The sequence below is a fragment of the Hyperolius riggenbachi genome, chromosome 3 (genome assembly GCF_040937935.1).
Source record: "Hyperolius riggenbachi isolate aHypRig1 chromosome 3, aHypRig1.pri, whole genome shotgun sequence".
NCBI classification, from domain to species: Eukaryota; Metazoa; Chordata; class Amphibia; order Anura; family Hyperoliidae; genus Hyperolius; species Hyperolius riggenbachi.
Genome location: NC_090648.1, coordinates 206860395 through 206878496, shown reverse-complemented (window position 1 = coordinate 206878496; position 18102 = coordinate 206860395). Strand labels below are relative to the sequence as shown.

The 18102-nt window shown below is 43.7% G+C and overlaps 1 protein-coding gene across 4 annotated transcripts in view; it reads left to right on the top strand.

The window, feature by feature from the left end:
* Positions 1 to 500: 500 nt before the first annotated feature.
* Positions 501 to 18102, top strand: part of SHF (Src homology 2 domain containing F) — a 345620-nt gene continuing 328018 nt past the window's right edge. For all 4 annotated transcript variants that reach the window (XM_068275596.1, XM_068275595.1, XM_068275594.1 and 1 more), the window contains exon 1: positions 501 to 1233. In XM_068275596.1, coding sequence (XP_068131697.1) covers positions 544 to 1233 — 690 coding nt within the window. In that variant the 5' untranslated portion in view covers positions 501 to 543. The remainder of the gene's footprint in view (positions 1234 to 18102) is intronic.

Genomic DNA, 18102 nt, shown 5'->3' with positions numbered 1-18102 from the left:
TTTGAGAAAAGGTAAACATTTCTGGTAGGAAACAGAGTGTCAGCTACTAATTGGAAGGAACTTCAATCCTGGGTTAAAGTTCCTCTTTAAAATACATTAAAAACTAAAATAAATGATTCTATATGACTAAGTTGTCCAAAAAGTAAATAATGAATCCATGTTTTACTATGTACAACACATGACTTACCTTTACAAACAAATCCAACGTACACAAGACTTTTTTGTAAGTCAGCGCTGCGTAATATGTTGGCGCATTATAAATACATAAATAAAATAAGTAGTGGACCGCTTGTATTGTTTACAAAACTGCATGTTAGTATACGACTGCTGAGCAACCCAATAATATTGGCCATTTGTCACAGAAGCATAAGCCATGTGAGCTGTAGTGGGAGAGTTAGTCAGTAGATGGCGCACTTCTCGCTCGCTAGTGACTGGAGTAGAGTGTGTATGTATATAACGTGCTCCGGGCACACACAAGCTCATTCATACAGATTGGATCAGCTGCTCGCCACGCTGCTTCCAGTTCCTGGTTGTTTGGCTCTCATGCTGCTGAGCGGACACTCCTCGGCTCCAGCCAGCGGTGCCCAACAGCAGCAGCAGTCACTAGAGCCGAGCAGAGGCGTCCGAGCGGAGCCGAACCGCAGCAGCCTCAGCAGCAGAGGGAGCTCCCCACCAGCCTCCAGCACGGGACAGCAATGCGCCGGCAGCATGGCCAAATGGATCAAGGAGCACCTGGGCTTCAAGAGCTCCAAGCCGCCTCCTCCTGCCCCTCCTAAACCGGATTACAGGCAATGTCTGGCTGGAGGAGCCCAAACTCACCATCACCACCATCACCATGTGCACTGCACAGGAGCCCAGTTCCCGGTCACCCCGGCTGGACAGCCCGATATCCTGGCTGCATACAAGCTACAGAAAGACAGAGACTTTGAGGACCCGTATACTACTTCTAGTGCTACTGGTCCAAGTCCCGTAGCAAACTCCTCTGTAGTACCTTCAGCGCCTCCTGCCTCTACTGCACAGTCCCCATCCTCCCCTTCTCCCTCTCCTGATGTCAAGTATGTGTCACCAAAGCACAGGCTCATCAAAGTGGACACTGGAGAGAAAGGGGGCTCCAGTCCCACCAGCAGCTCTCATCCCAATGCCAATAACCCTTCCAGCACTGGAGTAACTGCCAGCAAGTCCCCTCCTGCTACAGCTGTGGCCCCCCAGCTGGATGACAGCAAACAGGACAAAGTAAGTCAGGCAGATGTATGGCAGCTGTTCCCTCCTCTCCACAAGGGTGCCTGTCTGCAGAGTCATCCATGGGTAGTCCCATGAGTAGTTGTGGTGCTTTCCTGTATGTCATAGGTGCTTTCACGTGCATCCCTTATGTGTCTGTGAGAACGGGAACTTCCATCTCTTGCATCTTTTTGGTGCTAGGCTGTGCCAGAGTAAATGTTCAATACAATGTAGTGTATTTAGGTGCTTCTTTATGTTTATGCAATCTATAAAGTGTGTTTTTTTTTTTTTTGTTTTTTTTAAATTTCTTCTGAGGTATGTTCATGTGCAGTTCTCTTACCTCCCACATCCCATAACAAACAGATAAGTGTCTTCCTCCCTAAATTGCCCCTAGACTATGATGGACCTATGACTATGGCAGAGATTAGATTGTGAGGGACATTAGTGACATGACTATGCTCTACAAAGTGCTGCAGAAGATGTCAGCAGCTCTACATAAATAAGTGCAGATGTGTGACTAGTGTATATGCATAGGTGACCATACACTATATGAGATTTTTGGCAGATAAGTGATCAATCACTTTAGATTACTACAATCCACCACTAAACATTTAATCAGATTTCAGTAGAAACCTAAATATGTGCACACTGACACTACTGTATCTTGTGCCAGTTGATGCAGTGTGAAGCTATGCAGCTTTTGACTGGCTGCTGCACCCATCCATAGTTGATGAAAGAAAGGATGATTCTTCCCAATCAAATTTCAATCAATACTTTGATAACAAGTTCAAGTGAGCCCTGGTTTGATATACATTTCAGTCAGTTTGATGTTTTATGAAGTCAAAATAGCCTATAATTTGATTGGATTAATCAATCTCAGGCAGCGTGAATTGATTTCTAATGTTTTCATGTATACATTGTTTTGAGATTGTTCTATAGGAATTGAAGGCAGAATCCCTTTTGAAATGTGATGGTGCACAGAGGAAAATTTCATCTTCAACATCTGATTGTAATTGGAGGTTACAGGATGTTTCATCAACTGGTCCTCCCTGGCAGGGATATGCTAAAGACTGGATGAATATGCAAATTACTGTTCGCGAGGAAGTGGAAATTGCAGTGTTGGAACTGGAAATTTGTAGGGGGCTAATGTGATTTGGGAACTGCCAATCAATGAATCAACAGGAGATTAACCTAGTCAGCTGCCAGTTAATTGGCATTTCCTAAATCTGATGTGCCCATCAAAAATTATGATTCCAGATTTACTAGAACTTGCATATTTATTTTTGTAATCTTTTGGTTAAACATCACTTCTACGTGACTCTAATTTCAACCAGGAAGTGTCAGTTACTAGTCAGGCTGGGGAGATATTTTTGTCAGGTAACTTTTTTTTTTTTTTTTTTTTTTAACTGGTAATCCATCTAATCTGCTTGTTTGACTCCAGTCACTAGCGACTGGACTTCCTGCACAAAGTGGATGATTGTAATATACAAAAAAATGCACTTGTCAGAGGTCTAGAGGCATTTTAATCTTGGCATTATCAGCTCTTTAGCAGTGGTGTTCAAAGTAATACTGAAGAAGGATGTATTAATTGGTTGTGATAACATCTGCACAGTATTCAAGTGTTTTTTTTTTGTTTTTTTGTTTTTTTTTGTTTTTTTGTGTGTGGTTATAAACATATGGTTAGTTTTGTACAAAAGTACTCTGTCAATAGGATGAGATTTATTACAATAAATTTGAATAAAACAAGTTTGAAATATGATCTGTCAGAAGCTGCTGTACTGATCTAACATGAGGAACAAGGTTTCACTCTTTGATTGCTGGTAGTTTTTTAAGAGCATTAGGCCACATACAGACATCAGACCATAGTCTTTGGAAAATGAAAGATCACAGACCAATCTTACCACCCTTCCTGTAGTATAAGAGCCATACTCTACACAGTCTTTTCTATGGAGCTGAACTCCACATGAGAAAAAAATCTTTGCAAGATGCTGCACACACAGATGCTATACAGACACAAAAGATCAGTATCTGCAAAAGATCTGTTCCTGCCAAAAATCCATTCCTGCAAATTGCAATGATAGTCTATGAGATCTGCAGATCATCATACACACATGATTTAACTGACATTCATCTGCAGATCTGCAGATCTGAAAATCCATCCTGGTGGATCTGATCTGCAGATGAATGTCAGCTAAATCATGTGTGTATGATGATCTGCAGATCTCATAGACTATCATTGCAATTTGCAGGAATGGATTTTTGGCAGGAACAGATCTTTTGCAGATACTGATCTTTTGTGTCTGTATAGCATCTGTGTGTGCAGCATCTTGCAATGATTTTTTTCTGATGTGGAGTTCAGCTCCATAGAAAAGACTGTGTAGAGTATGGCTCTTATACTACAGGAAGGGTGGTAAGATTGGTCTGTGATCTTTCATTTTCCAAAGACGATGGTCTGATGTCTGTATGTGGCCTCAGTATCATATTCAGAGTTGTTTTGTGTTGACATTCCAAATAGCTGAAAAATGAAAGGTAGACTATCATAATGTATGTATATTTCTTTTTTCCGCTAATTTGTCTTCTGCAAAGGTAACTTATTAAAAATATGAACAAATGTTCTTCCTTGTAATGGTAGGTAATAACAGCAGTAGTGTTAAAAGGTGAAGTATGCCTTTAATTCATTTGCATGTTATCCTGACAATGAGTGTTAGCAGATGATGTGATATCATTTGTGATGTTGCCCCTGAGACTTTAGAGTGTAGAAAATGTGTGTGGAGGGAGGGGGTGAAGGGCTTGTGGTGTGATCAGTGGAGGAGGAGGGGGGAATGTGGGACTTATCAGAGTAGGTGAATATCTCTCTCTGAAGGCTTACGTGAGAGTGATGACTTTCTGCTGTATTTTTCAAGAACAAAACGCCAGAATAATGCATGTATAATTGCCAGATGTACTGTAATTGGTTAGAGCACAATGCACATCTTTAAGAAATTGAAATCCAACCTTTTTGTATGTTAATTATTGCACTAAAACATTTTTTCCCACTCTCTTCATTTAGCCTATGGCTTAATAGCTATTGTGTTATGAATGATACAGTATTATATTTATATAGCACTAACATTTTTCCAAAGACCTTTACATAGAGAATGCAGATGAAGTCAATTTGCCAAAGGTTGCCAACATCAGACAATATATTTTAATACTTAGACATCCAACTCAAATGAAAGTGTGCAGGTTTTTGTTTATTTTTAGTAGGGGAAGGGAGCTTCCTCTATCAATCTTGATCAAACCTTAACTGGGAAAGTGTTCTATTCCTGAAATGGCAGAAGTGTAGGGCAGTACGGCAGGTGATTGGCCATTTTTCTTTGTATTGCATCACATGGTACACAGTGGCAGCATTCTGGCCAACCTTCTGTTGAAGCCTGATATCGGGGGGGGGGGGGGGGGTAAAGCTGTAGACATTCCCTGATCAAATGTATTTTTTTTTTTTTTTTTTCTTGTTTCAAGCATTCATCTAATATTGCGTGTCTTCTTATACGGTCCTTCAGAGGAGTGCTGCCTTGGCGGTGTGTTTGGTGTGTGGGGTTAAACCAGAGTGACTTTAGGAAACCCAAGCAAATGCTGTGAAGATAACTTCATGCAGACAATGTCGTGGCCAAGATTTGAACCTTAGAACTCTGAGAGTCGTGTTCATTATGCCACAGTGCTGGCATCTCCACTGTAGTCTTAAGCCTCATCTACACGCGTAGATAAGGTTTCGATGTTGCTTATCAATCGAGCCGCTGATGCAGGTCGGATCTTGCTACCGCCGATTCTCTGCTCGTTCCCCGTGAGGGGACAATGGCAGGGAATCGAGCGGAAGATAAGCTGCGTGGGGATGAGCGGGTATCGAATCCAGCGAGCAGGGACGCGGAAGAGGCGATCCGGGGGCTAATCGAGCCACCGGATCGGGGCCTCATCTACGCGTGTAGATGAGGCTTTAAGCCTGGTACACACATCCAATTTTTGATTGGCTAATTTTACCACTTCCGTGTAGAATGAAAGCTTACCTACGCAAAATATGTTCAGAGTATTCAAAATCTGTTCTCATACTACATGGAGGTGGTAAAATTAGTCAGTTATTGACCAATCAATATTGGATGAGTGTATAAGGCCTGGAACCCACTAGGAGTGCTTTTCTGAGCGCTTTGTGATTTGAAAAACTCTTGCTAATGTAATGCTATGGGTGTGATCCCACTGGAGCGATGTGGTTTTATATAAATCCCCCATAGCATTGCATTAGCAAGAGCTTTTTCAAATCACTAGCGCTTAGAAAAGGCTGCTAATGGGTTTGAGCCCTGGTGTCTTGCGATGGGAAGGAACCAGAGTGCCCTGAGGAAGTCCACACACATAGGGGGAAAACATGTGAATTCCATGCATAGTGTTAAGGCTGAGACTTGAACCTGGAACTCAAGTGCTGCAAGCCATAACCACGTCTTGCCAGCCAGCGCATTGAAACCATGTGGGCTCTTTAGCTGAAATAAAGTTTCAATTCTGCTGGTTTCAGTTGTGCCAGGAAAATGTATCAGTTTATTATGTGTCTAGTGTGAGGGGCTTGTCGTGTGTGGGGTTTTTTTTTTTTTTTTTTTTTTTTTTTTTTTTAGGTTAAGGTGCCCATAGACTTGATGATTACGGGTGGATTTGACAGACACATTAATCTCTAATCGAATCAGATTAGAGACAAATTAGCTTTTTGTTGATTCTGCCCATACACTAAAGGTAGCCATACACTGGTCGATTTGCCATCAGATCGACCAACAGACAGATCCCTCTCTGATCGAATCTGATCAGATAAGGATCGTATGGCTGCCTTTACTGCAAACAGATTGTGAATCGATTTCAGCCTGAAACCGATTCACAATCTGCTGAGCTGCCGCCTGTCTCAGCCCCACCCCCGGCATACATTACCTGAGGCTGGCTCCCGGGCGTAATGTCCCCGTCATGTGGCACCTCCGGCTCTGGCATCCGCATATAACTTACGCTATCACACCAGTGACAGCGGAAGTTCAAATAGAGCGTCCTCTATTTGTACTTCCGCTGTCACTGCAGTGAAAGCGGAAGTTATACGAGGATGCCAGAGGTGCCATGACGGGAGCAGTGACGGACGGGATGCCCGGGAGCCAGCCTCAGGTAATGTATACCTGCGTCGAAATGCCCCGACTCGTACACTGCAAGCGAAGCGCTCCCTACCCGTGGGCGATCGACTGTAATTTCCTGCATGGCGCGATCGACGGACTGATTGATATCAGGAGGAAATCAATCGGTCGGGTGCGTTTAGCGCAAACTATTTGACAGCAGATTCGATCCCAGTGATCGAATCTGCTGTTGATCGGCGGGAAATCGGGCCAGTGTATGGCCAGCTTAAAGGCTGATTCACATCCAATTTGAGCATGAAGTCTTTAGGGAATCGGCTGAGTCCACACTGTCACTGCCCCCAATGTATAATGCCCTCCCCGTTTGTGCATTTATACATTACCTGTCCTGTAGCAGCCTCCGGACAGCTATTCGTACATGCCACTGGCGCATAGCGCCTGACGTCAGACGCGATGTACCAACGTCAGACACTATGCGCCACTATGTGCCACTAGCGTGTACATAGTTACATAGTTATTTTGGTTGAAAAAAGACATACGTCCGAGTTCAACCAGAACCAGACGGATAGCCGTCTGTAGGATTATGGGGTGGGGGGCACATTTATACATTGCCGCGTGGGTTTCGTCGTCTTGTCGCTCGTTCCGGAAATTGCCGCTGCACACCCGACCAACCAACTTCGTCCCTGACATCTTGCGGCATGCGCGATCGACCATGTGACCAATTTCCGTCCCGAAATTGGTCACTTTGTCAGTCGGGCATGCACTTGATGCCACTGATTTTCATCCAATTCGATTTATAATTGAATTGGATGGTTGATCGGCCACCAAGTCGCCTGATGTACGGCCACCTTAAAGTTAGTCTATGGCTTGTCCAGGTATACAGATTTTCTGTAGTCCCCTGAATATTTCAGCACTTGTGTAATCTTGGATAAGATTACATCACTGTATATTTTGCCTTACGGATTTCAACTCCATACATCTCTGCAGTTCCTCTACATCCCTACAGCCTTATCCCTAAGTGCAGAATTCAGATCACTGCCTTGGGTCTTATCATACATTTTAGCAGCTTTTTTTTAACTTTTTTTTTTTTTTTTAACACTGGTTATCCAACAATAAGGTGTTGCTGCATATTCAGCACCTACTGTTACAGTGATGGTGCTTCATTTGGCACTCTCTGGAAATGTGTATTTATACATCTTGGAACAGGAAATGAGCAATCAAATTTATTTATTTTTTACAAGTGTAATCCCTTATGCAGATTATTAATAAAGTGGTATGAAACTCAAAATTTCATCTCTGCTCTAAAGGATTAAACACAGCATTACTTTTAACACTTTACTAGTAGATTGTTAAAATGGACCCAAACTCTTGCACAGGACAGAGGGAAAACAAATATAGAAATGTACCCTGTATGTATATAAAGAGTTTAGCCTATCTCTTTTCCCCCTCATCTGTGACCAGTCATAACTGTAATTTGATCTCTCAGCTGGCTGCCTCAGCAGAGCAGCTAATTTGTAACACACTGCATATTTATTGCAGGATTTCTATCAGCTGTAAAGTTTTTTTCTTTAGTAATTGGAAGTCCTTTATGAGGGGAAAAAAAAAAAAAAAGATACTTAAGGAGAGGGAGGGCTCTGAGTCCTAATGAGCATTCCCTCTCCTCTTCCGGTGCCCTCGTTGTGGCAGAAACTCCTCCGTTCAAATTCCCCACCGCGAGGGACTTCAGAAGTCTTTGGGAGCTGAGTCCTCTTGAAGACGGACAGCTTCATACTGCACACGCATGAGTGCAATATGGAGCAGCCCGTGTTCGGGAGCACTTGGGCTCCCGAAGACTTTTGAAGCCTTACTTACGTGGCGGAGATGGCAGCATCTGACTGAATTGGTCGAATGCTGCTATGGGGATCATGCGCTGGAATGGGCATCAGGAGAGGGAAGGGTCATTAGGACCAGAGCCGGCCCTCGGGATCCGTTGAAAAAGGGCTCCTGAGTTGCCTGTATGAAAAGGGCGCCTCCATAGACATCAATGTTATTTCTGCAAATATGGGCTACAAGGTGGTGAGAAGGGCACCCGAGTTTTTGATATAGGCTACAAGCGGGCGCCCTTTTGTAGCCTTTTTTTTTTTTTTTTTTTTTTTTTTTTTTTTTTTTTTTTTTTTTATTCAGCTGCAAGGTTTTAGGTTACAATGTTTTTGATTCTGCTACAAAAGGGCACCCTTTTGATAGCCGAGATTTTAGATTCGTGGGTGCAGGGAAGGTTTAGATTAGGCATCACAAGCGTGGGGGGGGGGGGAAGGTTAGGCACCGCCTGGGGGGGGTCTTGGGGTTAGGCACCGCCTAGGGGGGTCTTGGGGTTAGGCACCATCAGGGGAGGGTTCTATGTGAGAGTAGAGAGCAGTTAGGTCATAATAATCACTTTTCCTAGCTATATCTAGAGCCCTTTTATAGCCCAACAAATTTTGCCTATAACCGCATCCTTCTTATAAACTAAAACCTAACTTTTTTTGGCTACACCAGGTGCCCTTTGTAGCCGAATTTGGTATATTTCGGCTACACCAGGAGGCTTTTTTTATTTTTTTTTTATTTATTTATTTATTTTTTTTGTTTACCCAATTACTTTAAAGGTTATTATGCTATTGTTTATCTTTTAGAGCAGAGAGGAAGAATATATCTATTTACAATTTAGTTTTGGAGACTGTTTAGAGGATTTAGTGGGTGAGTGTTGTGAAGAAAAGTCCATGGTGGGAGCTGGTAATAGTCTAGGGGGTGAAAACTGTAAAGGATAGATGGCTGGTTAGAGTGCAAAGGGTTGCACCGTGCATGCAAAAAGGACGTGTGGAAATGTGGGTGCCGGGTGAAACCGCCAGTAGAATAGCGGCAAACTTACCAATCTTCTACTGATGGGTGATTGAGGATACCAATAGTAGAACATCTGTAATTTTATTGATATTCTACTATCACTTAACTTTCCTCTCACAGTAACCCTCCACCCTACCTCTACTTACACCTAACACCCACCTATGGCTAATGTTATACCGATGTGGGGTTCGGCTGCCCGACTTATCACCCGGCGCTGATGCTTTCTGTACCTTTGCTGCTATTTCCAATGCTTCAGCTATCACGGACACCTAAATTCTCTGGTCGCTGCTGTAGCCGCAGTTAACTTTGGTCTATGGTAGCACCCAAATTTGTAACATTTCCTTATGAACAGGATGTTACGGTGGGACTGGTTAGTAGTGCAGGAAGTTTGAGTTTCACAGTGTGGGTTCTGGGGGATGCAGGTCCAATGGAGAGGGAGGATAGTGGTGACAGCAGGGGAGACTAGTGGTGGCTGGATAGTATGCTGGTTAAGGGGCCTCTGACGTAGGAGACCTGGGTTCAAATCTCGGCTCTTCCTATTCAGTAAGCCAGCACCTATTCAGTAAGGAGTTCTTTGGGCAAGACTCCCTAACACTGCTACTGCCTACTAACTGCGCTCTAGTGGCTGCCTCACAAGCGCTTTGAGTCCGACAGGAGAAAAGCTCTAAACAAAAAAAGGAATTATTAGATTGGTGGCAGACCAATAATGAATCCAGTCTGTCAGCAGAACTGTGATGTTTATAATTGAGTCACCCTTTGAGCGTATACAGAAAAAATCAATTAACCCTTCGCACACTCACATGCAAATGTTCAAACAAATGCATTCACAGATTTACTCATCCAGGCACAACTGTTATCCCTACAGCTAAATTAAAAGCCAGGGTTTTAGTTCACAGAAGAATGCATTCTTATGCTTAGTCACCTATACTGCGTAGAAGTACCCAGGTAAACATAGGTGTCCTAACTCTGGCCCTGTAACATGCATAGTGCAGACATGCAAACACATTCATTGCATCAAACCTATCAATGGATTAGGAGCACACATCCTAACTTCCTCTCCTGGGAAAGACAGTGCATCTTACCAATCGCACAAGGGAGCTAACATTATGTGTCCATGTGCACCATGTGCATACACCAGCATAAGCTGTCTGCATGCTGACAAACATACAGGGGAAGGGGGAGTGCACCGAATTGGACCCTAGCCACAGGGGTCAATGATAAGAATAAACATACATATATCCAGGCACATCGCGATGTGCCTGGATATATGTATGTTTATTCTTTGAGCGTATACAACGAAGAGGGTAAAAAAAAAAAAACTCTGGCTATAGTAAACTCAGTCCCCAAGTCTCAGCCATGTGCCTGTAGGAATATACAGTGTATGACCAATAGTAAACTTTTGCTATAGTAAGCTTCAAGGGACCTAGCCAAGTAGTTTACTGTATTTTTATATTGCACTTTGAGTGTGCAGGGATAGTTGTATAAACCTTTTCTCTGGTGTGTAAATAAAAAAAAAAAAACCTGAGGGAGAGGAATATGGAGGCTGCCTTATTTATTTCTCAACCATACCAGTTGCCTAGCAGTCTTGCTGATCTATCATGCATGAGTGCCTAAATTGCCACCCTGAAACTAGCATGTGTCAAATCCAGTCAAACTTTAGTCTAGCTGTGAGCACACATGGCTGTGCAGAAAACCATGGGTTTTTTGCTCTCTGCATTTTTTTGGTGTGTGTAGTAAAATGCACATCTTCATCTCCACTGAAAAACATTAGATGACATTGCTTTATCCCATCTGTGAAATCTATCTATTTTCTGTATGTGTGTATGTATGTAAAAATCCACATGTCACTTCATCCTCCCACTGTCGGCAACACCATACACATTGCTCCCTCTCTGCTATCATCTCCCCTTCTCTCTAGCCACAAACTATTCCTATTTCTCTGCTCACACTACCCCTCCTCTGCTCTCGCTAAACCTAACTTGCATACACACAAGTCTCACCCCCACATCTCTCTGCTCTGCCTACTACTCCTCCTGGCTTCTGGGGACATATCACCAAACCCAGGGCCCACTACTAGACTTCACACTGCTCAGACTGCAACTCATTCCACCAATAACAAACCTCACCACATCCCCTCCCAGAACACCTACAACCTTATTGACATCCCCCTTCTTCCCAGCTCTCCCCTCTCCATATCTGGGGCTCTATGGAACTCCCGCTCCGTTTGTAAGAAACTGGCCTTTATTCATGATATGTTTATCTCCAACACTTTGTTGATAGTTATCCATGTTTCGGTGAGCCCCAGGAAAGTGAAGGTGACAGTGTCTCCAGCTGCTCTATCATATGGTGGTCTAAAATTTAGTCATGCCCCTAGACCTGGCCACAAACAGGGAGGCGGAGTGGGGATCCTCCTCTCTGAACACTGCTCCTTTAAGCCACTCACACCACTGCCCACACTCTCACTCTCATCCTTTGAAGTTCATGCTGTCTGTCTCTATTCTCCATACGACATCCAGATTGCTGTTATCTACCGCTCGCCTGGTCCAGCCTCTACTTTCATTGATCACTTTTCAGCATGGCTTCTCCAGTTCCTCTCCACTGATATACCCTCTATCATCATTGGAGATTTTAATATACCCATCGATACTAACTGCGCTACTGCCACCAAACTGCTCTCTCTCACCTCCTCGTTTGACCTCGCGCAATGGTCCTCCACTTCCACCCACAAAGACGGCCACACTCTTGACCTTGTCTTTACCCGCCTCTGTTCTATTTCAAGCTTTCATAACACTCTTCCCCTTTCAGACCACAACCTTCTTACCTTCTCAATTAATTCTGCTCTACCGTCAACTCCTCCAACACTACACCATACAGTCATGCGCAGGAAATTACCGCAACCTGGATGTGAATTCCCTGACTGAGGCCTTGCAACCTCTAAGTACTCTGTCTTCCTACACTGACCCTGAGGCAGCATCCAGTTACTTATTTAGTGTAGTCTCCTCTGCCATGAATTCAGCCGTTCTACTCACCACCACCTGCCCCCGCTAAACTAACTGGCAGCCCTGGCTCACTGAACAAATCAAACAGCTGAAAAGGCGCTCCAGGGTGGCAGAAAGGTGCTGCAGAAAAAGCACTGCTGTAGAGGACTTCAATCACTATAAACAAACTATGCAGGAGCTCAGGGATGCCCTCACCTCTGCTAAGCAGTCTTATTTCTCCTCGCTCATTTCCTCACAGTCCCACAACCCAAAACAATTGTTCAACACCTTTAACTCCCCACTTCGTCCCCCACCTCCTCCCCCTACCACATGTCTGTCAGCCGACGACTTTGCATCATACTTTACAAACAAGATTGATGCAATACGTAATCGCCTCAACATACAACCATTTTTACCAGCTAAACCGTCACCTATACATTCCTTCTGTCCGCCTGCACCCTCGCCCACCACTAACTGCCCCCCCCCCCACCCCACAAGACCACTCTAACATCTTTCACCACACTAACTGAACAGTGTCTTTCCGCCCTAATCTCCAAAGCGCATCTCACTACCTGTGCCCTGGACCCCATTCCCTCTCATCTAATCCCCCAGCTTTCCTCCTCCTTTAATCCTGCTCTAACTCTATTCAACCTGTCTATCTCCACTGGCACTTGTCTTTCCTTATTCAAACAAGCTATAATCACACCACTAATCAAAAAACCCTCTCTTGATCCAGCTTCTCTATCCAATTACCGGCCTGTCTCACTCCTCCCCTTTGCTTCTAAACTGCTGGAACGTCACATCCACTCAGAATTGTCTGCCTTTCTCTCTACCAACTCCTTACTTGACCCCTTTCAATCTGGATTCCGCACACACCATTCCACTGAAACTGTCCTCACGAAAGTTGCTAATGACCTACTGGTAGCTAAATCCAAAGGTCAGTTCTCCATTCTAATACTGCTTGACCTTTCCTCTGCCTTTGACACTGTTGATCATGCTCTGCTTCTGCAGACACTGTCATCTTTAGGAATCAAGGGACAAGCACATTCCTGGATCTCCTCTTATATCTCTGGGCGCTCTTACACTGTGTCCTTCTCTAAAACCAATTCCTCTCCACACCCACTGTCTGTTGGTGTACCTCAAGGCTCTGTTCTTGGGCCACTTCTTTTCTCAATCTACACCCGTGGCCTGGGACAACTAATTAACTCTTTTGGCTTCCAGTATCACCTGTATGCGGATGACACCCAAATCTATCTCTCAGCTCCTGACCTGTCCTCACTACTATCTAGAGTCCCCGACTGTCTACGTGCCGTTTCTGCATTCATGTCCTCCCGCTTCCTCAAACTCAACATGACTAAAACGGAAATTGTGATTTTTTTTTTTTTTCCACCATCGCTATCTACACCCCCACCAATTGCAACCATAACGGTAGACCACACCCCAATAACCTCAACCACTAAGGCCCGCTGCTTGGGGGTTATACTTGACTCAGAGCTCTCCTTTAAACCTCACATTGCCTCATTAACAACCACCACCTGCTATTTCCAGCTCAAAAATATATTCCGTATCCGTCCCTTCCGCACACAAGAAGCCACCAAAATGCTTGTTCATGCCTTAATCGTCTCCAGCCTAGACTACTGCAACACCCTGCTCTGTGGCCTACCAAAAAACAGGCTAGCACCTCTCCAATCCCTTCTAAATTCAGCGGCCCGCCTCATTCACCTTTCCACACGCTAAAAAATGTAAACAGGTAGATTTGCGCCCACTCAATATAAAATGAATTCAATTGGCTGCAGTCAGTGATAAATGGGGTTACTCACACCCCCACCATTCAAGCATTCATAAAGTTTTAAAAATCACTCATGCGCCTATATATACCATCACATATACAGTTTTATTCAATTCATAAATTCAAATTCATATATATTACATTAATATGCAAGCAAACACTAGCCAACTTTCTCAGTCCCACCTCCCTATGGTAAACAGTCTGGCACACGCCACAACATATACCTATAGATTGATTCGCTGAGTAAACTTCGTTTTCTAGCATAAAATTGCACCAATCCCTATAGCACCTTTCCAATGTTAAAAAGTGTTTTTGCACCTTAAAAATGGCAATAATAGCCTTTCGTGTTCAAAAATCAATTAAATAAAAATAACGTCCTGTGAGCTCACAAAGGTATAATTCATAAATCCAACAGGAAAAAGTTCATGTTAAATAGCTTGGATCTCGTCTTGCAAAGCTTTAGGCATACAATTTCATATACATCCACCAGGAGTAAAGTGGCTAATTCCGCATTCCTTGGTATGCAAATTAGATCTTGCAGGATTTTGTATAAGCAGATTGCATTTGCACAGACCTCTAGAAACAAATAGCGTCCTGCAGAACTTTACAAAAGCAGAACTTTTCAAAAACAGATAATGTCCTGGCTAATTCCGCATTCCTTGGTATGCAAATTAGATCTTGCAGGATTTTATATAGGCAGATTGCATTTGCACAGACCTCTAGAAACAAATAGCGTTCTGCAGAACTTTACAAAAGCAGAACTTTTCAAAACTTTTCAAAAACAGATAACATCCTGCAGACTTTTCAAACTTCCATTTCTTTGCATAACATTCAAGCAAAATAGCGTGCTGCGGGTCCAAAGGACAGTTCAAATAACTCACGCAGCTTAAGGGGTAGATAACTGATTCCTTTATGCTTACGGTTCCGCTATGTCTTCTGGCAGCATGAGCCCCGGCCGGTGGCTCCCGTGTTAACCTGACGTCTGCCGCGGATGTTAAGCACTTTGCTGAAAAATCGTTCCTCAGATTCAATCTGGAACTGTAGATGTGACGTCAGGGCGCCCTGAGGAAGGTAGGCGTATCCTACCGAAACTAGTCGGCATTGGGTTGTCGGAGTGGTGACGTCACCTCTACAGTTCCAGATTGAATCTGAGGAACGATTTTTCAGCAAAGTGCTTAACATCCGCGGCAGACGTCAGGTTAACACGGGAGCCACCGGCCGGGGCTCATGCTGCCAGAAGACATAGCGGAACCGTAAGCATAAAGGAATCAGTTATCTACCCCTTAAGCTGCGTGAGTTATTTGAACTGTCCTTTGGACCCGCAGCACGCTATTTTGCTTGAATGTTATGCAAAGAAATGGAAGTTTGAAAAGTCTGCAGGACGTTATCTGTTTTTGAAAAGTTTTGAAAAGTTCTGCTTTTGTAAAGTTCTGCAGGACGCTATTTGTTTCTAGAGGTCTGTGCAAATGCAATCTGCTTATACAAAATCCTGCAAGATCTAATTTGCATACCAAGGAATGCGGAATTAGCCACTTTACTCCTGGTGGATGTATATGAAATTGTATGCCTAAAGCTTTGCAAGACGAGATCCAAGCTATTTAACGTGAACTTTTTCCTGTTGGATTTATGAATTATACCTTTGTGAGCTCACAGGACGTTATTTTTATTTTTATTTAATTGATTTTTGAACACGAAAGGCTATTATTGCCATTTTTAAGGTGCAAAAACACTTTTTAACATTGGAAAGGTGCTATAGGGATTGGTGCAATTTTATGCTAGAAAACGAAGTTTACTCAGCGAATCAATCTATAGGTATATGTTGTGGCGTGTGCCAGACTGTTTACCATAGGGAGGTGGGACTGAGAAAGTTGGCTAGTGTTTGCTTGCATATTAATGTAATATATATGAATTTGAATTTATGAATTGAATAAAACTGTATATGTGATGGTATATATAGGCGCATGAGTGATTTTTAAAACTTTATGGACACCTTTCCACACGCTCTTCCGATGCAGCCCCACTGTGCCATTCTCTCCACTGGTTACCCATTACCCAGAGGATCCAGTTCAAACTCCTGACTAACATACAAAGCCCTCCACGAGTTCTCTCCTCCATACATCTCCTCACTAATCTCAAGATATTGTCCCTCCCGCAACCTTCGCTCCTCCCAAGAAGTTCTCCTGGCCTCTAAGCTGATCACCTCCTCTCCATGCTCGCAACCAGGACTTTACACAAGCATCATCCCTCATCTGGAACTCTCTTCCTCAGCCTGTACGTCATGCTCCAAACCTGGACATCTTCAAACGCACTCTTAAAAACACACCTTTTCAGACACGCTTATAACATTCTATAGCCCTTATTTACTTCTATGTCACAATGTAATCAGACGCAAAGAATCACTGCCTCATCCATCCTCCACCCCCTTACCTAGTGTGTCCCCCACAACCCATTAGATTGTAAGCTCGCAAGGGCAGGGTCCACCTCCTAATGTTTACTGTTCTTGTAACAATATTTGTGCTGCTTGGAACTCTGCTGTACATTTGTTCGTTGTATCTATGTTCCCCTTGTCGTCTTATTGTGCTTTGTAAAGCGCTGCGGAATATGTTGGCGCTATATAAATAAAAAAATAAGTGTCTCAACCTTCAAGCAAGAAGTAGCACCCTGCTCCCAGGGCGGTCCAAGCAAGAAGAGGTAGCGCCCTGCCCCCAGGGGCGGTCCTACACTTGCCGCCAAGCTGGAGGGGGTAGCAGGCCGGAAGGGGGTATTGGTCACAGTGGCAGGGAGGGGGGTCGGACCCCCCCTCCCTCACCTGGGTCCCCATCTGCACTCCCCCTCTAGCTTTAGTTCAGCAGCACCCACCGCTATTAGTAAGAGGCAGTGGGCGGAATTGACTCACCGCTTTTGCATTCCAGCGTGTGTTCCACTGTCGTCACTTCCTGCAATGCCGTCCACTTAAAATACATCGGGCGGCATTGCAGGAAGTGATGACAGTGGAATGCGGAAGAGGTGAGTCCTCCCCGACCGCTGCCTCTTACTAATAGCGGCTGCTACTGAGCTTACGCTGGAGGGGGAGCGCAGATGGGGGTCCGACCTGCTCCCTCCCCGCCGCTGTGCCCAATACCCTCTTCCTGCCCGCTACCCTCTTATGCGGCGTATGCTACGCAGTGGGTGCGCTAATATAATTTATAGTGGTATTCTAGTTGGGATTTGGTTACTGTGTCTTGCCCAGGACAGTAAATTGGAAAAAATAGCATATTATTGATCATTTGTAATTACAAATATAATTACTCAAACTGTCCGCACAAGTGTGTATTTTACCCCCCCTAGATTAGTGTATGGGTAACTTATTCCTTAGTAAAACAAGCACATAGTTTAGAACATTTTAATGCTAGGTAGACGTCATGCAATTTTCTGACAGATTTACTGTCAGATCGATTATATCCAGTATATCTGACCTGATTTCCGATCAATTTCCATTCACTTCTATAAAAATCGATCGGAATTCAGATCAGGCATGTTGGAAATAATTAATCTGACAAAGAGTCTGTCACAAAATTGTATCATGTGTACCTGGCATTAGCTAATAGTTCCCATTATCTAGTTTGAGGACTTGCGTGAAAATGAATCCATGTTTTGAGTCATTAATTCACCATTTTAACTGTGCTCAATTCTCGCTGTCCTTTTTCAATGAGATCTCTTATCTGTGAATGGCAGTTTGTGTACTTGATCTTCCACTGACACTGCATGTGTTTTATATGTCTCTTCTCCCTTCTGGTACTATGATGGGTTGTCAGATCCACATTGCTGAAGGCTGGGGAACTGCTAGATGAAAGGAGCAACCAACCAATGTATGTGACATTGCCAGAGGGGAAGAATCCAACCCACAGAGCTCCAGTGCCATTTGCCATTACCATGGAAACTTTGTGTAAGCAAGTTATCAAATGAGGCTTGAAGCATGATTGACTGAAACTGTAGATGGCAGCAAGTTTTGCAAAGAGGTTTTTTTATTGGAAATAGAAATTATAAACTGCTGAAATATTACAATTTCCAGCTTCCCATAGAATAATAATTGGTTATAACCCTTCTGATTTCGTAATTCAGATATTTGTATTCTCATTTTTGAGCTGCATCTTTTGGT